This window comes from Ochotona curzoniae, unplaced genomic scaffold (assembly GCF_017591425.1).
Source record: "Ochotona curzoniae isolate NIBS_2020 unplaced genomic scaffold, NIBS_Ocur_1.0 contig_43, whole genome shotgun sequence".
Taxonomy (NCBI): Eukaryota; Metazoa; Chordata; class Mammalia; order Lagomorpha; family Ochotonidae; genus Ochotona; species Ochotona curzoniae.
Window position 1 is genome coordinate 34,549,196 of NW_024466218.1, and position 22,554 is coordinate 34,571,749.

At 46.6% G+C, this 22,554-nt stretch overlaps 2 protein-coding genes across 3 annotated transcripts in view; one reads left to right on the top strand and one right to left on the bottom strand.

Annotated features, from left to right (window-relative positions):
• The window catches only part of RTTN (rotatin), a 119,745-nt gene that overhangs the window by 96,985 nt on the left and 206 nt on the right, over positions 1 to 22,554 (bottom strand). The window contains exons 2-10 of one of the 2 annotated variants that reach the window (XM_040985116.1): positions 22,138 to 22,325; positions 21,327 to 21,510; positions 19,534 to 19,623; positions 16,912 to 17,002; positions 15,224 to 15,338; positions 14,411 to 14,561; positions 10,985 to 11,150; positions 8,711 to 8,892; positions 2,076 to 2,191 (exon numbers count right to left, since the gene is read on the bottom strand). In XM_040985116.1, coding sequence (XP_040841050.1) covers positions 2,076 to 2,191; positions 8,711 to 8,892; positions 10,985 to 11,150; positions 14,411 to 14,561; positions 15,224 to 15,338; positions 16,912 to 17,002; positions 19,534 to 19,623; positions 21,327 to 21,510; positions 22,138 to 22,325 — 1,283 coding nt within the window. Of the gene's footprint in view, positions 1 to 2,075; positions 2,192 to 8,710; positions 8,893 to 10,984; positions 11,151 to 14,410; positions 14,562 to 15,223; positions 15,339 to 16,911; positions 17,008 to 19,529; positions 19,624 to 21,326; positions 21,511 to 22,137; positions 22,326 to 22,554 lie in introns of both variants that reach the window. The other variant, XM_040985117.1, reaches the window with a different exon arrangement.
• Positions 5,233 to 5,640, top strand: LOC121159491 (60S ribosomal protein L36a-like). Its single transcript, XM_040984650.1, is given in 1 exon segment — positions 5,233 to 5,640. A coding segment is annotated over 1 exon segment (408 nt).

Genomic DNA, 22,554 nt, shown 5'->3' on the forward strand with positions numbered 1-22,554 from the left:
TATTTCACTAAGTTTACTAAACCCAAGTAATACAATTCCTAGATGACAGTGATGGTAGTAATATCTGGAAATATCTAGAGATTTCACTATATATCCTCAGGTACTTTATTTCTAAAATGTTAGCATTTATTCTCTTTACAAAGTCAAATGTAATCTGAGGCAGAACTGCTTAATTTAGCATTTTTAACATCCCAACTGGCGCTCACAAAACAAGACTTAACCTTTAAAGTAAAAATAATTCATTGAATCATAAAAGATCAGCAGCCAAAAATTATAAAGAGAATGACTAACTTACAGATAAATGTTCTGGCCAAGAAAAATTTAAGTTAATTTAAGAAGCAACTGATAAAGCACTCTTCACACTTCTAAGGAAAAAGTCACTTGTTGAAAAGCTTCAATATGTGAAAATCATCTAAAAGTACTACAAAACTGTATGATAACCTTAAGGAATAAAAAAAATTAGGAACTATCATCAGAAATTCAAGGACTTGAAAATATCCTGTATTTGGTATAAAATACGTACTTTTTCTTTTTAAGGGATTCATACTGCTTAAAAGATAAAGTTTAGATTCTTTACACACATAGATATTTGCATTAAAATATCTGTGTCTTACTTATTCTTCATGTACTGAGCTCTAGCCACAAAAATTTCAGGCAGCTAATTACAGAGTTTAATAAAATACAGATAGTTCCCACCCTGATCAACTGTGTAAACATCATCAACAATAAAATTAAAAAAAAAAATAGATACAGCTAGCCCAAAGCAGTGTATAAAGAAAATCGGTAACTAAGAGTGCACACACACACACACGTATGACTCGAACTTTTTCTCTTCTCCCCTGACATGTTAAAGTAAAAGGACAAGACAACGGAAAGAAAAAGAACCGTCATTAACAAAACACAACATTAGCACTCCAAGGCAGGCAGACATTCAAAACTAAAGGCATAAATTGACAAACGATTTGCAATCATACTGAAAGGTCAAAACGACACATTTCCAATTACATGGAGACTCTTTCTGACAGCCCACAGATCTCTTAAACATTATCTTGTAACAGAAAACTCCTGAGGACAATGCAAAGGTCTTGATTCCTCACAAAAAACTATTGAAACACTTCCTGCAGAAACAAGAAAGACTGGTGGCACTTTCCCTAGCAGTTAACACGCCAGCTTAGACATTCACAAGCCACATGGGAGGACTGGGTTGGAGAGCTGGCTCCAGCACCTGCCAGGATGGGCCAAGCAAGCTGCCACTCCCATTGGAGTCCTGCTGCTGGGGCACCCAGGGAGACAAACAGCTGAAGGAAGCTCTCTGTGTCTCCGACTCTCAAATAAATAAAACCTGGCATGGAAAACAAGGCTGGAAAAATTGATTATAATGTCAGCTTACTTTAAAAAAAAAAAATACTAATAGAAGAAAAATAAAAAGTCACACTTTACAAATTATCTCTACTACTGAAATACAAACTGTAGCATGCAGGAAAAACCAGCACCTACTACGCCAACACACCATAGAGGTCTTGGTTCGAGTCCCAGCTGCCCTACTTCAGCTCCAGTTCCCCAGCACAAGCCCCTGCACTCACACGGGAGACCTGGACAAAGCTCTCAGCACCTGGCTTTTACAGCCATTTGGAGAGTGAACCAATGGAAAGAAGATCTGTCTCTGTAACTGTCTTTCAAATAATTTTTTACAAACAAATACAAGCAGCAAAGAATAAGACATCCTTTTTATGTTGCTACACCTTGAATGACTTGTCTAGAATCATGGAGACTATTCACAGCAGATAATCACATTTCATTCCATAATAACTTACAAGTTGCTTAAAATATGTAATTTTTAAACCTTAATTAAGAACTACACTTCTTACCATGAGAAAGCCACAAGCACTGAGCTCTCAGCCTCAAGCCGTCCATTGGCGAGCTGCATGGAGCAGCCAGCACGCTGCAGAACGGCCTGTGCGCAACATGTGCACAACAAGCCCAAAACCCACGTCAGAGACGGATCTGCCAATGAACCCAGGTTAAACAGAAATGGGGGAAGACAACACTGTTATCCAAGAAACATTAATTCTTACCATGTCTATAGCAAAAAGGCTGTTGTCATCCCAAATATCTGATGAAATTGCTTCACCAATAAGAGTCAGATCTTCCGCAAGCAATTCCAGCACTCTAATTATCATCTGTCTACTTCCTGGGAAAAGGGAAAATGCCACATCAATAGTCAGCTTCATTCAATGCCCCAGGTAGGCATGCCCCAATGCCCTCCTCCTTCCTTCTCTCAATGCCCCAGGTAGGCATGCCCCAATGCCCTCCTCCTTCCTTCTCTCTTAGTGTCTCTCAGCTTTTTAAATCAAAAAAGAGGTGAGTACATTAATCATGACCTAAATCACCATTAAAGACTTCTGGCTGTTAAAAAAAAAAAATTTTATTTCAACGTCAGAAATACAGAGTGAGAGAGAGGGACAGAGAGATTTCCCTTCTAGTGGGTGACTCCCCAAATGCTAGAAGCTTCCTATAGGCCTCCCATATGGGCCTCCCACTTCCTCCAATCCATCTCCCTGCTAGTGTGCCTGGGAAAGCAGCGGAGGATGGCCCAAGGACTGGGGCCCCTGTCCTACATGGGAGATCTGGATGAGGTCCCCGACTTTGAACCAACTGCACTCCAACCATTGCTGACATCTGGAGAATGAATCAGCAAATAGTAAGTGGATCAATCTCTCTATCCGCCCCCTATTTCTATCCTTACAGCTACTCTTCTAAATAAATAAATCTTAAAAAATTCCACATCTCGGGCCCGGCGCAGTGGCGCAGTGGTTAAGGTCCTTGCCTTGCACGCCAGGGATCCCATATGGGCGCCGGTTCTATTCCTGCAGCCCCGCTTCCCTTCCAGTGGCCCCAGAAAGCAGTCGAGAACGGCCCAAAGCTTTGGGACCCTGCACCTGCGTGGGAGACCCGGAAGAGGCTCCTGGCTTCGGATCGGCATAGCATCGACCATTATGCTCAATTGGGGAGTGGATCATCGGACAGAAGATCTTCCTCTCTGTCTCTCCTCTCTGTATATCCGCCTTTCCAATAAAAAAATAATAAAAATAAATCTTAAAAAAAATAAATAAATAAAAACTCCACTTCTCCCACCAGAGTCAGGGTTCAAGGCCCAGGTCCTGACTGCAGACTCCTGCTAAGGCAGACGTAACAAGCAGCAGGTGACAGCCCAGGGAAGTGAGCTCCTGGATCGAATCTGCAGTTCCTGGCTGCAGCCCCAGCCTTGCCCAGGCCACCGCAGGCATTCAGGGAATGAACTAGCAAACAGGAGCAGTTTCATAGTCATTCTCTTGTGTTCTTCCCATCTTGCTCCCAAAGATTTTTTTTTTAAATGACAGCAATAATAACCCAACTAAAAACAGAGATGGAACTAATTTCTCTAGTCCAGAGACCATCCTGTTATACATTTGGTATGTGACAAAACATCAGACAAGTTTAAAAATGCACTCTCATAATTACTATTTAGTACTAGAAAACTTACTCATCATAAATTAGTATTTTTCCACCCAGGAACTGCCTGGGAAGCTAAGACTAGATTGGAGCAACTAAACAAATGTCTGTGCCAGCATCTGTCAAAAAAACCTCATGCAATTCCATCTGTACTTATCTTAGATTCCAAGAGAATTCCCAAAGAAACTGTACCATCAGAGCCATGCCCACCAGAGCAATCTCCCTCCTCCAGAGACGGAGGGACAGAGAACTTAACGCTTTCTTAGCCTGCATGAAGTGAACACTCCAGCAAGACTGCTAGTCTCATATCCAAAAGGTTCATTTCTAGTGAACAGAAGCAAAACAAACTACTGGTCACAAGAATCTAGATTAATTCTTCCATTAGAACAGCTTGTGGCAAATTCTCTAGAACTCTTATGATATTCATCAATTACAAGTTAGGCAATAATTTAACAGAAAAGGGCAAGAGAACATTTAGAAATATTTTATGTACCAGGAAATAGCTTTGTAATTATCAATCTGACTTTTTATATGAAATTAAGGAAAGGTTAAATGTATAATCACTAAGTCTAAAACTGTTCTTCTTGGTGCACCAGGCAGATAAACATAAACTTTATGATGCCAAAGTTCAAAGCTTCCATCATTTCACATTATTAGCATAGGAATTACTACGCAGTCCTAACTCCTGGAAGCAGTTACTCCCTCGAGGAGAAGAGTATACATCTCTCCTCAGAATAAAAGAATGCTCAACATTTCCAAACACGAGCCTTCCTTCTACTGTCCTCCTCCTGACATGCCAAGAGGCAAAAACAGCCACGGGAACGTGACAATCATTAACAGGAGATGCACTATTTAATTATTAGAAACTTGTTCACATTGCATGTATATCCTGACATGTTTTGCTGCCGAAAATGTGCACATCTAGAAAACAAGCATCACCACTTCTAAATTTCTTTTTATCTTGCAAAATGCTGAAAGTTCAAGAGTCCAGAATTTAGATTCAGAAAAAGTTCAGCTAAGACTTTACTTTTAGGGCACGGCAGCGTGACCTAGCGGGTCAAGTCCTCACCTTGAACACACCGGGATCCCATATGGTCACCGGTTCTAATCCCAGCAGCTCCACTTCCCATCCAACTCCCTGCTTGTGGCCTGGGAAAGCAGTCGAGGATGGCCCAAAGCTTTGGGACCCTGCACCCATGTGGGACACCTGGAAGAAGTTCCTGGATCCTGGCTTCGGATCGGCATAGCATCGGCCATTGTGCTCACTTGGGGAGTGAATCATCGGATGGAAGATCTTCCTCTCTGTCTCTCCTCCTCTCTGTTTTAACTAGGAAGAGACTTGATAATATCACTGTGTAGGAGGATAAAATCAGGCACCACCCTGGGTGGGCTAATCCTCCACCCTACAGCAACCGCGTCCCATTTGGGCACCAGTTCGTGTCCCAGCTGCTCCACTTCCCATCCAGCTCCCTGCTTGTGGCCTGGGAAAGCAGTGGACGACGGCCCAAAGCCTTGGGACCCTGCACACACGTGGGAGACCTGGAAGAAGCTCCTGGCTCCTGGCTTCGGATCAGCTCAGCTCTAAGCCGTGACACCACTTGGGGAAGGAATCAGCAGATGGAGGAACGTGTCCCTCTATCTCTCCTTCTCTCTCTGTAAAATCTGCCTTTCAAATTAAAAAAAAAAACCTCAAAAAGGGAGGGGAGGAGACTCCTTTCATGCCAATAGCATTCTGTAAGCATGGTGAGCGTTCCTAAAACATGCCGGAAGTTCTGCAGGAAGTGTGGCAAGCACCAGCCCTTCACAGTAACACAGTACAGGAAGGGCAAAGACTCCCTCCATGCCCAGGGGAAATGGCGTTAGGACAGGAAGTAGAGAGGCTACAGTGGGCACACTGAGCCAATTTTCCAGAAAAAGGCTAAAATGACAAAGAAGATTGTGCTGAGGCCTGAGTGTGTAGAAGCCGAGTGCAGGTCCCAGAGAACGCTGGCTGTTAACAGATGGAAACAATCTGAACTGGGAGGACACGAGAAGAGGCCAAGTGATCCAATTCTAATCTTCATCCTCTGTTATGAAGAGAATAAAACCTTAAGGCTATTGTTCACTCAATTTGGTTTTTTGGGAGGAAATAACGGGAGCCATCAATAAAATTCCTCTTGAGGAAATTTGTAAAGAAAAAAGGGAGGGGAGAATGGGGTTAAAAGCAATCAGTGTTTGAAGTGCATCAAGTAATACACAGAAAAGCATTACAACAGAACATGGCGGGGATTCACTGCTTGGTACGGGCTATTCACTTACTGTCAGAGATGTTTTTAATTTTAGTCAGCTAATGCCAGACCACCTTCTCTGGCTTTTTCCACTCCATGATGCTGTTCATGTTTACAACTTAAAACTGCCATACAAACAGGAACACTCCTGTCTGGAAGGGGGTGTCACTGACTAGGGCTCCATGGCACCCACATTTAATAAGGCTTTTATTATCTTTTTATTAAGGAGGACACATTAGAGCAAATTAAAAAACCAGTGGATAGTCTCAATAACCGAATGAACGAAGCAGATCAATCAATCTCAGAATTGCACTATATTTGTTGTCACAAAGGAGAAACAATCAAAAAGCTGGAAGCAAAACTGGGTAGAACTAAAACAAGTATTCAAGAATTACAGACATGATTAAAAGGCCAAATATAAGAGTTACGGGAGTTCCAGAAGGCACAAAAAGAGAAGCTTGGTTTTAAAATGCATTTAATGAAATAAAGGAAAATTTCCCCAATATGAAAAATTAGGAAACAATATACAGGAGGGGCACAGAACTCCCAACAGAGTTGACCAAAAGCAATCTTCACCATGACACATGATAATCAAGCTGTACTCAATCAAACATAAAAGATCCTTAAATGTGCACATGAAAAAAATCAACTGACCTTCAGAGAAACCCCAATCAGACTCACAGTTGATCTCTCACAGGAAACTATACAGGCAAGCAGAGAATGCAGCAACATATCCCAGACTTCACAAGGAGAAAAAGTGTCAGCCCAGAATGATGTATCCAGCAAAGCATTCCTTCGTCATGAGAAAGGAAGTAAAATTCTTCCACCAGAAAGAAAAGCTCAAAGAATTTGCCTCTTCCAGACCTACCCTACAAAACAAAGATGTTCTCTCGACAGAGAAGAGGAATAACATGCACCAAAACCAAAGGCAAATGTGGAGAACATCCCAGTAAAATAACAAAAGACTAAATCAAAGAACAACCCACTGCTAAAGTGACAGGGCCGAACTGCCACCTATCCATACTAACCCTAATACAAATACTTTAAATTCAACCAAACTTCAGACTAGTGGATTGGATAAAAAAAAAAAGCAACCATCTATCTGTTGCTTATGAGACAACTCATCGACAAAGATCAGCAGAAACTAAAAGGAAAAGGATTAAAAGGATATTCCAAACTAATGGTAAGGAAAAATGAGCATGTAGCCATTCTTATATTAGATGATTTAGACTCTGAGGTGAAAAACATTAAGAGATGGACACCACATAATGATCAAAGGATCCATTTATCAACAAAAGATCACTTTAACTTTAATAAAGGTCTACGCACCAAATGCCAGGGCATCTTGCTACTTGAAACAAACATTAATGGGATTTAAAGGGAGAAATAGACACCAATGAAAATGGGGGATATTTTTGGTTTTGTATTCATTTCTTCCAGTTTTCTTTTCCCTTGTCCAATTCTTCACTGACTCATAGATCACACATCACCATCACTTCACCCAAGAAGCTTTTGTGTTTTCTTTTTCATTTCTTCATCAACACATTGGCTATTCAGTAGCATGTTACTTAACTCCATGGTGCTATAAATTTTTGTTTTAACTTTATTCCTGTTGCTGACTTTGTTTCTTGGCTTCTCACTGAAGGGAAGAAGGCATAGTGATGGCGTGAGAGAGGCTACACTTAGATGTGAAGATGCAATGCCGCATGCACCTCCACTTACAAGTCAAAGATGGCCTCCCAGGGAAAGTGTTGGACAGTTCTTGACAGCAGAATGCTGGACTGTCTGACATTGTCTGCACCAATGTCAGGATACACTTAAATAGCAGAATAATGGACTTGTGACTGCTTATGAAGGACTATACTATTGTAATAATATGGGGAAAATCAGTTGGGGGGAAGAAGTTTGGGGAAAGGGTAGGGAAATCCCAGACACTATGGCATTATACCATAAAATTAAAAACAAAAGCATATATTTTGGTCCTGGCAGCTTGCCTAGTGGCTAAAGTCCTCGCCTTGAACGCGCCAGGATCCCATATGGGCGCCGGTTCTAATCCCAGCAGCTCCACTTCCCATCCAGCTCCCTGCCTGTGGCCTGGGAAAGCAGTCGAGGATGGCCCAAAGCTTTGGGACCCTGCACCCGTGTGGGAGACCCAGAAGAAATTCCTGGATCCTGGCTTCGGATCGGCATAGTATCGGCCATTGTGCTCACTTGGGGAGTGAATCATCAGATGGAAGATCTTCCTCTCTGTCTCTCCTCCTCTATATATATCTGACTTTCCAATAAATAAATACATCTTAAAAAAAAGGTATATTTTTTCTCATGTGTGTATATATATAATATATACACATATATATACATACATGTGTGTAAATATACACATATATACCCACATACACATTATATATATATACACACATATACATACATATACATATGAAAAAGCCTGGGGGAATTAAAATAAAATTCTTTCTTCTTAAGTTTTCAGGAGTTTGTATCCCAAAAGGTAGGCAAAAACAGACCCCAAAGGACCCAGTGGGAAGGACATCTACACCACAGCAAAGACCTGCTCGGATCACCTACACCCCTGCCTGAGCACCCAAGTTCAGGTCCTACAAGTGTCACAATTCCAGCTTCCTGGGGGTGTGCACTGCACCCAAGAGGCAGCAGATCAGTGCTGGGTCCCTGCCACCCAGAGTGCCAGACCTGACCAAGTGCCCAGTATGGCTTGCTCAAGTCCCAGACCTGACCATGGCCTGTATCTGAACAGTCAGATGAGGCGGAGAGAGAGAGCGTGTGTGTGTGTGTGTGTTGCTGGGAAAGGAACTGTCTCTGTGCCTTTCAAATAAAAACATAAATTTTAAAAGTGGTACAGGAAGAGAAAGCAAGCTAGAAAATCTGTAAAGAAATACAAGTGCATACGAAGAACTACAATTTCAAAAACAACTAACCTGTTTTCAAAAGAGGAAGTGCCGCTTCCAGAACGGAGACACAGAACTGAGGCAGGCCGAGCTGCCGGAAGCGCAGTTCCAGCGTGTCCTCAGGCTCCAGCTCCGGCAGGTCCACGTGTCCGATGTCCACAGGGGAATGGGCAGAGGTCCTGGAGTTGACGGGAGCATGGCTGCTGCCACCACTGCAACACAGAAAAATGACAAACCCGAACACCAAGACAGTCCTACCTGCTGCCTGGCGCGTCATAGCCTCAGAGCAGCACAACCACATCAGCACATACAACAACTCTGCTCAGGGTTGCAGAAATACTGGTAACTCTGCAAGACTAAAAGCATAGAGACGACTCAACTGTACTGGAACTTGGCTTTTCAAATCGATAATTTCAAAATGTAATATTCCTAACATTAGTGATGGGAATCCATTTTTTAAATTGAAGATTTATTAGTTATTTTTGTTTGAAAGATTTTTCCAGAGAGGAGAAAAAGACAGGCCTTCCATCCATGGACTCACTCCCCAAGCAGCTGCAGTAGCCAGAGCTGACATGCTCTAAAGCCAGGAGCCAGGAGCCTCTTCCAGGGTTCTCACATGGCTGCAGAGGCCCAAGGACTTGGGCCAGCCTCCACAGCTCGCCCAGGCCTCAAGCAGAGAGCTTGAACAGGAGCTGAGCAGCCGGGTAAGAACCTGTGCCCATACAGGAGGCCGGCATTTGCAGACAGACAATAAGCCTACTACTCTACCACATCAACCTCAATCCACTGATTTCTAAAGGAAAACAGACTTAGACCAAAACTCTTCTATAATCAATTTGTAAAAGCAAAACTTAAAAGCTCATAGATCGTCAGATTTTCTGTGATTTACTGAAGTGTTTTAGGGAAGGTAATGTTACTCATTAAATACACTATTCAGCACATTCAACAGCATATAACTATGTTGAAAGTGTTACTAACATATGGAATATCCAGATTCCTTGGCTTGTTCATTAAAAACTTTTCACCATGAGTATAAAACAGTGGGTGGAAGCGGGGGGCCAGCGCTGTGGTGTAACAGACAAAGCTGCCGCCCGTGGTGCTGGCACCTCCTACAGCCGCTGCAAGTCTAGCTGTGTCACTTTCAGTCCAGCTCCCTGACAATGTGCCTAAGAAAGTAGCAGAGGAGGGCCCCAGCGCTTGGGCCTCCGCATCCATATGGGAGAACTGGAGAAGCCCCTGGCTCCTGGCTTCAGTCTGGTACCACAAAGGCCACTGAGACATTTGGGAGGTGGGCCAGTGGTGCAAACGGTATCTCTCTCCTTCTCTCTCCCTGCCCCCCACCTCTCTGTAACTCTGTCCTTCAAATAAACTAAATAATGATAAATTAGCCCCCCCACTTTCCCTACTCCTTCCTCTAATTTTTGCAGTAACACATTTTTAACTTACATTATAGTCAAAGGCTTCACTAAATAGTTAAACAGGAAAAATTTAGAAACACCACTGCTTAGCAGACTAGAGATGAGCCATAAACTAATCAAACCTCGGAATGTCAATTTCACCTTGACACGTTCAATTTTTGGCTACTAAAAAAAAAAATCAGAGAAAACCTTTCTGGTTCTAACGTAGTTCACCAAGTGTAATGATCTCCAGCAAAGGCTCAAAATTTTTTACTTTTCATGTTATCCACAATCGAAATAGAAGCACAAAGATACACTAACGCTATGAAATATTTTAAATTTCTCAAATTCACATAGCAATCTTCCATCCTGATTCACTCCCCAAGTGGCCACAAGGAGCAAAGCTGAGCCAAGAGCCAGGAGCCAGGAGCTTCTTCCTGGTCCCTCACCTGGGTGCAGGGTCCCAAAGCTTTGGGCCGTCCTCGACTGCTTTCCCAGGCCACAGGCAGGGAGCTGGATGGGAAGTGGGGCTGACAGGATTAGAACTGGCACCCATATGGGATCCCAATCTGCACAATGCAAGGACTCTAGCAACTAGGCTACCACACTAGGCCCAATATATTTTGTAAAAACTTTGTGTCAACAGACACACACACGTATACATACACAGTAATGTTTGTATACTGATGTTTGTATACTGAATACTGAGTAACAATGTGATACTTATTTATCCATACCGTGGATCACCATGAAAAAAATGTTCAAAAGCCAATGGTTTAGCGCAAGGTCTAAATGGTAATATTAAAAAAAAAAAAAAAAAAAAGGGAAAATGAGGTCCTTGTGAACTTGAGAGTCCCAGTAGCTAGCTGAGCTACTGTAATTCCCCCCAGACACAACCCCCAGTCACCTGGAGGAGGCGGCATCCCAGTCCTGGCCGTCCCCTCGGGCCCGCTGGCCTGTGCGCCCGAGCACGGAGGGCCGCGGGCTGCTGCTTCCTGGGGAAGGATTCCGGGAGGCGTGAGTGCCTCGGCCTTCCTGACAGTAAGACAAGGAGGAATTCTGGGAAACCGTGTCTGGGAAAAAAGAAACAAGATCGTCCGTTAGCAGAAGCAGGATTTCTCATTACACTGTGATTCCACATATACATACCTGCATATTTACATATATATGTCACTTCAAAAAAGATTACCAAATTAAGATAGCAGAAATGCTTCCACAGAAATAAAAATCAAAGTAATTTTCATTTAGTATTCATGTAGCACACTGACGTTTTTCACTAACTGATCTGATGACATGGAACCTTATGGCCACTGGTATTCACCCAGAACATTCGAGACCAAAGCAGAAAAACACCAGCTCACATACTGCCTGCTTACAACTCCTCAAGAACCCTGAATCTTTGGACCACACCGTATGCAAAAACTGACTCAAAATACACCAAGAACTCAATGGAAGAGCTGAAACCAGCTCTCAGAAAGGAATAGACGTAAACCTTCAGAACTTGTTTGGCAACTGATTCTTACACACGACATCAAAAGTAAGGTCGATCAAGAAAAACACAGAAAAACATGCCCTTCATTAAAATTTAGAATTCTGACGCATCAAGGCATCAGAATACAGACAACCTACAAAATCAGACAATAAATGCAGATCATGTCTGATAAGAATATTCAGAAGACATAAACAACTCCCTAAAACTCAACAATAAGGTGATAAAAATCCAATTAGAAATAAGCAAAGAACTTTGACAGACACTTCTCCATAGAAGACACACAACTGAACAGGACACGGAAGATGACTAAGGAACATTAGTCATTACTGTTCTTCACAGAAATGCAAATTAAACATTACATAATGAGATGCCACTCCACTCTCCTGGAATGGCTACGACTTAGGAAACAGCAAGGACTGGTGAACAGGCGGGAGAACTGGGAGCTTCATCAACTACCCACAGCTGCGTGACGTGGCGCAGTTGCTGTGGGAGACAGCACGGCGCTTCCAGAAGCCGAGAACTGCCTGCAAGCCTTGCTCCGGTCCCGCACACACCCCGAAGCAGAACACGCTCGGCCACCTGTGTGCGATGCTCACGCAAGTCTTACTCCCAATAGCCAGCAGGTGGATACAGCTCATGTGTCCATCAATAAACGAACAAAATGGTATACTCATACAATAGATTTAGCAATAAAAAGGAGTAAAATTCGGGCCCGGCACGATAGCCTAGTGGCTAAAGGCCTCACCTTGCACACACCAAGATCCCATATGGATGCCAGTTCTAATCCCAGCAGCCCTGCTTCCAATCTAGCTCCCTGCCTGTGGCCTGGGAAAGCAGTCGAGGACGGCCCAAGGCCTTGGGACCCTGCACCCGCGTGGGAGACCCGGAAGAGGCTCCTGGCTCCTGGCTTCGGATCGGCGGAGCTTCGGCCGTTGCGCTCACTCGGGGAGTGAATCATTGGACAGAAGATCTTCCTCTCTGTCTCTCCTCCTCTCTGAATATCTGCCTTTCCAATAAAAATAAAATCTTTAAAAAAAAAAGGAGTAAAAGTCTAAACCAGGGCAACAGTGTAGTGAAATGCAGAAACACGATAAGCAAAATAATTGAGAGCAAAAAGGACCAACACTGGATGACCTCACTGATGTGCAAGACCAAACCAGGACGGCAGACGCAGACAGACTGCAAGTCCCAAAGGGTTTGGGCGAGAGACATGGGGAGCTACTGCTTCCATCAGGGTAACGAGAAGGTCTGTCAAGAAGAAATAGCTGAACAACAGTGTGTTTAATGCCACCACATGGCACATTTAAAAATAGTTACAATGGCATATTTTATGTCATACATACTTTCCCACAGTGAAAAAAAAGGTAATTAAATTTGCAGAGAAAAAAAAAAATCTACTACACTTCAGAGAACACAAAATCTTTGCCAAGTCCCAATACACTACAGCCCAACGGCTCTCCTTCCTCACTTACCCCCGCTCCTCCCCCGCTCCTCCTGTCTCGCTGTGCTCCCCCTGCACGGGCCCTCCCCGTGCTCCCCTCATTCCCCCTGCACGGCCCCTCCCCGTGCTCCCCCCCAGCTCCCGCCCACTCCCTCCACAGAGCCCCTCCCCGTGCTCCCCCCAGCCCCTCCCGTGCTCCCCCGGCTTCCCCCCCAGAGGCACTCCCCCTGCACAGGCCCTCCCCCTGCTCCCCCCTAGCCCCTCCCCGTGCTCCCCCAGCTTCCCCTTGCACAGGCCCTCCCCGTGCTCCCCCTGTCCCCCCCGCACGGGCCCTCCTGTTGCTCTGTGAGTGACCGAGCATCCCTCCAACACCCTTCCAGCTCGCCAAGTGGCTTACTCCTCATCGCCTGCATCTCACCTTCTCTAGGAGGCTTTCCCTGCTCATCCTATAAGCGGCACTTCCTAGCCGTGTTCTGCCATATCACCCTTTTAACTTCCTGCAGCTACTGGTCCTTATCTGAGAATAACCTGGCTTTTTATTACCTGTCCCCAGGAGTCTAAAGGGCAGATCACAGAGATGGCACTTGATCTATCTGACCAGTGTTGATGCCCTCAAGAGCCAAACTTCAACTAGTAAATAACAGGTGAAACTTATTTAAAACGTGAATACACCTCCAGATAATTTTGCCAACACCAGGACTTTCTGCTGATAAAAGGTACCCAGAAGTGTTCCATCATCATTCATTTGCAAAATGCCATCCAAACCTCAAAAATGCAAATGAGGCGACCAAAGCCTGTGAAATCTGTAACAAAGCCAGCACCAAGGACAAACACCCACCAGCACAGCACAGGGGAAATGCCAACGCAACAGGGACGGAGTGTGGAGCACAAACCACTGAACTCGGGCCTTGAACCAGGTCCCAGTCTGTATGTCAGGGCTGGGCCGGCACTCCACAGCCACTAGGTGGTGCCTTTTCACTGCAAAGTCCTGACCTTGCTCCCCCAGAACAGACTGCAGCAGGCTGCACTGAACAGGTTCTATAACAGAAACCACCGATTTTTCAAACTAAACAATGTAGTAATTTGATATGTCATTTGCTAACACGCCCCAAATCCTACCTGAATAACCATAATCAGGGGCCTAATCTCTAAATCCCAGCAATACTTACAGAGACTCTCTGTACGTCTGGGAGAAGTCAAGAAAAACAATTTTGTAAATATCTCCTACCAAAACGACTTTAAGTTTTTAAAGCATAAAATTGCAGTGGTTCTGTCAGTCACAGTATTCCAACATGTCAGTCTGAGTACATTTAGTGGGCGCCTGATGCACACACGGTATAATGAAGAGCTCTCACGAGACTCTCCGACACACCTGGCTGCCAAATAACACACATCAGCACCTTGTTTATTACAGAAAAAACCTGGATCCCGGTGAAAGTTGAGTCTGTTCCTTAAACACACACACAGCTGCTGCAAGCAGGACACGGACTGCAGCGCCAGGCGGTGCGCTCCATCCCCTCCGGGAGCCAGGTTCAACAGAGACAACAGGCTCTGAAATAAAGAAGGGCAGTGAAAGTCACTACGGGGACAAAGAACTCGACTTCGAAGGAGAATGTGGAGAAGGGTCAGTGATCCTTCTAAAATCTGTTAGCCGAGTGCGCATTCTACAGGGACGGGATCGTGTCCCACTCAAGACAACACAGTACAAAAACTCAAACATCGGAGCTGCTCTCCATCTCCAACACCTGCGTCATTCTACAAATTGTAGCAATGAGCCGCCATGTGCCTGCCATTCACTGCAGTCCCAGGCAGCAAGGACGCTGGGCACACGCCACAGTCCCCAACCCCTCAGCCCTCTGTCCCTACTCCCATAGCTGTGACTCACTATGGTTCACTGACAGACGCCCAAGCACGAGCACCTAACGCTCTGAGCACACCGGACACCCGAACAATGCTGCCGCCGGTGACCAGTGCCCTCCACCCTCGGCCTCAGCCCCCCGCCAGCCTGGGCATGAATGACCACCTCAGGTGGCCGCCCTAAATCCAGAAAGACAACCAGCTGGCGAAAGAACAAGAGCTTTAAATAACCAAATATTTCATTTTTAAAAAACGCATTAGTACAAATTTCCTTCCTAAGCACTCTTACTATGAAAAATCTGTTTTCTTGCAAAAGTTTCCTTTCAAAATACAAAATTATTACAGAAGATACTCACTTGAACAATTTTTGGCCTTTGAAGGAAAACCTCGGCAGGAAAATCTTGCATGATAACGTCCTTCAGTAACTCGCAGGTATTCCATATTAACGTGTGGTTGCCACTTCTTAAGGAACTACGAAACAAAGCAGGATTCCACTTTCAAAGTATCCAGCTGGACCAGCAACTGGCATAAGGAATGTACCAACAAGCCTGGGGCCTTTGGCTGACACACAACAGCTCCGGGAAGCCCTCCCAGGCCTCTGCCCTAAGCCAACACCACAGCGGTAGGCCTCCCACACGCCTTTATTTCCAGACGTGAGAAGTGTGTGGAGTCTGTATCCCTCATGAGACTCTCCCTAGAAGCAGGAACTACATCAACCACTAAGTGCCCAGCCACTACCTATCGCTACAGAATGACACCTGCTACGGACGGAAATCAACGACAACTGCTACATAAAGAAATAAAGCAGAAAAAGCTCACAGTAAACAGAAGCAAATCACAGAGCTGGATTCCTTATGGACCTTCCCTACTCTAAGGTGACACAGGTCAAGACTCCCCTCTATCCCATACAGATACCCCTCAACTTCTGCTAACCCAGAGGTCTAACAGCTGTGCACCCCCGCACCCTGCAGCCCACCCTCTCCCACCCGCAGGCGCGCCCTGGCAACTCTCGCTGAGAGCTGTGGCTGGACTCCGAATGGCAGAGCAAACCACCTCCTAATGATTCCTCATGTGCACTCTACGACCTGAATAGGCTGTTTAAAAGCCCTTACTAATGCCTTACAGGTGCCCGCATCAAAGCCATTAACACACATGTGTGTACCTGGCCCTGATGGGCCACATCAAAGCCATCTAACACACGTGTACCTGGCCCTGAGGTCACAAGCTGCTCTGGGTTGTCCAGATTTACCCTCAAAGCTGGTTAGACACACCTGTTGCAGTACTCGCTGAGTGTGCACAGTGAGTCTGCACATTCAACACTCCCAAGCTTCCACGTGTCTGTCTACTTGCGGCAGGAACCAGCAGGTAGCATCCATCACATAAGATTAGAAGACCAACAGTAGCCAATATTATCAACTGAGCATGCTCTTCTCCTAATGGGGGCAATACTGTGGCTTAGCAAGCTTCTGCCCATGACACCGGCATCCCTTATGGGTGCCGGCTTGGACCCCAGCTGCTCTACTTCCAACCCAGCACTCTGCCAATGCAGCTCCCACGTGGGAGACCCAGAAGACACTCCAGGCTCCCAGCTTCGGCCTGGCCAGTCCTGACCATCACAGCAATTTGGAAAATAAATAGCAGACAGAAGATTCTGCTTCTCCTCCTCTCTAACTCCACCTTTCAGATAAATGTAAAACAAAATAATCTAATATACACATTGTGCTAAAAAGAATGCTTTTATGTTTGATTTTTTTCACTTCTATGAATCCAGGGCATGAACAAGCAGAGAATCTTGTCCCTGAGACATAATGTGCATCACCAAGCACTTCACAATTTCCAATCACCAAAACGAAACCTGATGTCTGGCCTGGTTAAAGGAGAGCAGGAACTGCCTGGGTTTTTTAAATTTTGAAAAATCATTCATATGTGCATTTCAACCTTCCAGTCACTCATCTTCTCCTGGTGAAAATGCACAGGTACAGCTATCACTCAATGGCGTTCAATGAACAAAGAGCACCAAGCCACAGCAGACACTGTACCCTACCTCTCGTTGGAGGAGAGGACGTGCCTGTCTGTCGTCGTCAGCGGGAGCCAAGGAAACGTGGAAACCTTCAAGCACTTCACACTCGGATGCACTGTTCTCGGAACGGCCAGCGTGCAGGTGTCGGAAAACAAAGATGACAGATTGACAATGTTAAAAGTGAGGCTTCACCTGTAAAGTGAGTCCCAAAATAAAGCTTATAACTAAAGAGTAACCTAAAATATCCTACAGAGGTCAGCTGCCAAGCTGTTCTATCACCGAATAAACACCAGGCTCTTTCTTTTCATAAACAACCTGTATCATATTAAAGCAATTAGCACGAGAGTGCAAGCAATCCAACACTGAATGACATTCCAGGTTTCAATTAAATTTTCTACTTTACCCTTGGTTGACCAGAACATCAACCTCAACTGTAAAAAGAAAACAGCATTTGGGGAAAGCCTTTACCTTTAGCAACCTGAAATTGTATAAATATGATCATATGCTACAGCTGGCCATCTTCAAATACCACATATAAAAGACATTTGAACCTTTATGAAGATAGCTTGAAGACCAAAAATAACTACTCAAGCAATGTTCAAACAAATCTGAGAAACCAACATAATTTTAAAACAACTCCACTCAAATTTTTAACAGATCTTATATTTTACAAGTTACCATGGCAACACAGAGATGGTATCTGTGGGCATATAACCCTTCAAAACAGCAAATGAGTCTTTCCGCCAAGTGCTTGGAAAAGACTACGGGATCATTAAGCGGAGACAACATTCCCATGAAGTCCCCCAATGGGCAGAGCTGCTCCTACAAAAGAACCCCGGGGAAAAGGCAGGGCCTCCCTCCTAAAGAAACCCGAGTGAGCAGAGGGTGGGACAGCTTGCACAGGTAAAGAGGTGTCCAAATAAACCATACCAGGAATTCAGACAAACCTTGACTCCCATAAAACTGGGAACCAATGCCAGCTGGCCTTCACGCTCTCATCCCCATCTTACAAGCCACGACAGGTGCGTGTTCCCGCCAGGAGCCTTCTACCACCGCTCCACTGGGCCTCTCACGCACCAACACTGCATCCACCACCTTGCCTCAGAAACACATTCGCCTAGCAGCCTACCAAACGTTTTCCAAGAAACAAAGGCTAATTATTTCAACAGCTTAACAACAACAGCTTTCTTCCGCTGTTCTACAACCCACAAGTTCCCACGAAGGCTTCTCAATAACAAGTCTCCCAGCTGAGCTCAGACGAATACCTGGCGTCTGCAGTTAAGTTCTTGGACACTCTCTTCACCCAACTCCGCAGGCATAAAATGTTGACATGCACTCTTTACTGAACCTTCTCCTGTTTCCCCCAGAACCAAGTTCTTAACTTTACTAAAGCTCAGTGATCTCATCAATGACACAGGGTCGGTGACAGTACTAATCTCCAGACTGGAGCAATGGCTCAATGGCTAAATCCTCGCCTTGCAAGCGCCAGGATCCCAAAAGCACCGGTTCATGCCCCAGCTGCTCCACTTCCCTTCCAGCTCCAGCCACTGGGGCCTGGGAGAGCAGTGGAGGATGGCCCATGGTCTTGAGACTCTGAACCCAAGAGGGAGACCCAGAGGAAGCTCCTGGCTCCCAGTCTCAGATCAGCTCAGTTCCAGCCACTGGGGCCAGTTGGAGAGTGAACCAGTGGACGAAGATCTTTCTCTGTCTCTCCTTCTCTCTGTGAATCTGCCTTTCCGGGGGAAAAAAGAATCTTTAGAAATCATTACCATAATCATCATCATCTCACTGGGACTCCAGCAAGATGCATTCATTAGGTGTAGTTACTGAGGGCCTGGAGCAGTAGCCTAGTGGCTGAAGGCCTCACCTTACACACACCGTGATCCCATATGGGCGCTGGTTCTAGTCCCAGTGGCCCCACTTCCCATCCAGCTCCCTGCTTGCAGCCTGGGAAAGCAGTCAAGGACGGCCCAAAGCCTTGGGACCCTGCACCTGCACGGGAGCCCAAAAAAAGCTCCTGACTCCTGGTTTAAGATCCGCTCAGCTCTGACTGTTGCAGCAGACAGAAGATCCTCTCTGTCTCTCCTCCTTTCTGTATATCTGACTTTCCAATTAAAATGAAATAAATCTTTAAGAAAAAAGAAAGACAAAGTAAAAAGAACAGAACGGCAACCGAGGAGCACCGAATGCATCCTGACACGGGTCTCGCAGTGGCACGCACAGCCTGCAGTACACTTACCAGAGGAGACAGACCAGCAAGGACAAGCCATGTGCTAGGAAGAGAGTGAAACACAGCAACACAGGTAGGAGTCAGCAGGCAGGTCTCTCCGGAAGTGGCCCAGGGGCCTTCCGAGAGCGGCGGCCTGCAGACAAGGCTCCCGGGAGAAGTCAGCGGTCAGCGAGCTCAGGACACGCTCCACGGCGGGACAAGCAGCTCAAGAAGCACTAGGGTGCTACTGCCATCAAATGCAGACCGAAGCATGTGACACCATGCGCATGCTACGCCCAAGCCAACTAAAGAGAGGAAAGTTCATTTGGTGCTAAAGCATCCAAGTTTTCATCACAGTATGTGTTGCCAGCAATAAAGGGAAGTATCACCTTTTGATTTACAAAGTCAATAGGCTTTACATCCCTACATGTACACACCTGGCGGTCGTGAAGACATTTCCATCTGCTGGGCGCTACTTCTGTCCTGGGGAAAATATCCTGTTAACGTTACAGGTTGCTGTGACAGTTCTGAAAAAAATATATATACACAGATAAGCATAAGTGCATCACTGATTCATTACCTGCAAAGAATGAAACTTACTCTTCTAAAATAGCAATATTTTAAGTTTTTCAATCACTTTAAAGATAAAACAAAGCAAAACAGAAGTTTATTTTTTTCTGAACAGACTACCTTCCCCGAAAGGAGAAAATGTGAACACTACACCAACTGCTAATGAGGCGTTTCTCCTCTCCTACTGTTCAGCAAGTAAGAACTGTGTATTAGAATGAAACCACCCATGGCGGCCAGGAAGAAGGTGCCACAGGCCAGCACTGGCCAGGAAGAAGCTGCCACAGGCGCGGGCCAGCACTGGCCAGGAAGAAGCTGCCACAGGCGCGGGCCAGCACTGGCCAGGAAGAAGCTGCCACAGGCGCGGGCCAGCACTGGCCAGGAGCTCCTCAGCCACCACTCCCACCTCCTGCTCTCTTCAGGTAGCCCCTAACTTCTGCAATGTTCTCCATACCTTAAAAACCCGCCCAACAGGGGACTCAACCATCACCTTTCAGAGCACTGCACTACTTCAGTTACAATGAGAAAAAGAATGACAAGAGACAAAGACGTAATCTTAAAATTTGTGCTACTAATTCCCCTACCAGGAATCCCCAATACTGAGAGAGATTATCAGTCCATCCTGCTGAAAAGTCAGTTGTTTAGATGAACTCGGAAGTTATAAAGCAATAAATAAATAATACAGAAATAGTTAGAAACCACGCAAGGTTTGGAGCCAGATCAAGCAAAATCCTGGCTCTGTCACAAAATTGAAAACAGGGTAATTTTGCTGCAGTTTCCTTACATTTCTGTTCTCATCTATAGAACAAAACTAACAGCATGTTAATCAAATGATGACCTTAAGCGTACCAAAACAGGCCCAGTGTGGTGGCCTAGAAGCTAAAGTCCTTGCCTAAAACATGCCGGGATCCCATATGGGCACCAGTTCTAATCCCATCAGCCTGCTTCCCATCCAGCTCCCTGCTGGTGGCCTGAGACAGCAGTCAAGGATGGCCCAAAGCCCTGGGACCCTGCTCCTACATGGGAGACCCGGAAGAAGCTCCTGGCTCCAGGCTTCAGATCAGCTCAGATCTAGCAATTGCAGCTGCCTAGGGAGTGAATCAGGGGATGGAAGATCTTCCTCTGTCTCTCCTTCTCTGTAAATGTGACTTTCCAATAAAAGAAAATAAATCTTTTTTAAAAAATTAAGTAACAGCAAGAATCCTAGGAGCAGCTAAGATCTCGCTGCACTACCACATCCCAGGCCAGGGCAGTGTCCCATTGTCGCCTCCCATCACTGCTGAGAAGTACGTCCAGGTAAAACACTCACATCACGTCAGGTTTCCCTGTAGACTAGGGCAGACACCAGAGGCCCAGTTTGCAAAGCATTCAGCACACCCTGATCCGCCATGCACGCTCAGAGAACAGTGTGCTGTTGGCGTAAAGAGATACACTATCCAACTTGTAGCACACCCCCAAAGTCTCTGCGCCTTTTAAGGCCACCACAAAGCAAGAAATACAAATGTATCTTCCTTTGAGCATCACCAGAGGAGGGAGAGAAGGGTCAAAGTGAGGTCAGTGAACGCAAGCGTAACTGTGGGAAGAGTGAAAGAATACTCCCTTTTAATCCAATGCCTCTTTCCTTAAAATGCATCCCCACCACCAGACTGATACCCAGAGTTACCGGTTGGGTTGGCCTGGGCAGGGGCAGGGGCAGGGTCGAGCACAGGCGTTTCCGAGGGAAGGATGAACAGCCCATCCAGAATGCCGTCGATGGCCGCCTGCAGGCTGGGCTCCACGTGAGGACGAAGCGTGGAGAAGAACTCCACTGCACCGAGGTCGACCAGATGCTGGACAGCTGCAGGAAACTGCAACACAGGAGACAGGCTGAGAGGGGCTACAAGGAGGGAGATGTCGCACGTCCATCCTGCAGCAAGCCAAACCAGACACCACCTGCCGCGTCCCGGAGGCTCCTCTCCAAGCCATCCTGCAGCGAGCCAAACGTCCCGGATGCTCCTCTCCAAGCCCTGCGTTCCTACGCCCAGCACAGCTCCCGTGAACGGGACGCATAAAGACCAGTACAGAACACTGGGTAACACGGCAGGCAACCCAAACACCCAACAGCGCCAGGCTTACTTCTCTCACCTCCCTCCTGTCCCACTCCAACCAGCCAACAGGATGCCAGGGGGTCGGCATCCCCTCCCAGTTTACAGCTGACCCTTGGCATCGAACTCCTGGTGCGACAGGCGTCGGGACATCAACTTTACACAACCGTGCACCGAGCTCTGTATGGTGAGGCTCAACGTGTTGTTATGCACACAGACACCACCACTTGTGACACGCAACGGTCAGAAGGGAACGCAGCAGAGGAAGGGCCCCTGGCCCCCAGCGATGACCGCAGGAGTGAGAACGGAGCTGAAGCCACAGGCAGCGGCGACCCCGGGAGGAGGAGGACCACCTGCCGGCCCCGGCCCCCTCCAGCGAGGCCGGCCTACCTTCACCAGCCGCTGCAGCAGCGTCAGCACCTCCTCCTTCATGGGCACCGAGGGGAAGTTGAACCATTCCAGCAGGTGCAGGAACAGCAGGCGCTCGTGGACCAGCTCGGCGTCGGCCAGCAGCCGGTGCTCCAGCTTGCACAGCAGGCTCCGGAGCGCGCGCGCACGGATCTCGGCCAGCCGGTGCCCTGGCGGGGAGGATGGAGGCGCACCTTCAGTCCTGACCCCGCAGCCCGGCTCCCACCCGGTCCCCGCAGCACGGCTCCCACCTGGTCCCGCAGCCCGGCCCCGCAGCTCAGCCCCGCAGCCCGGCTCCCACCTGGTCCCGCAGCCCGGCCCCGCAGCCCGGCTCCCACCTGGTCCCCGCAGCCCGGCTCCCACCCGGCTCCCACCCGGCCCCGCGGCGGCCTGCGCGCT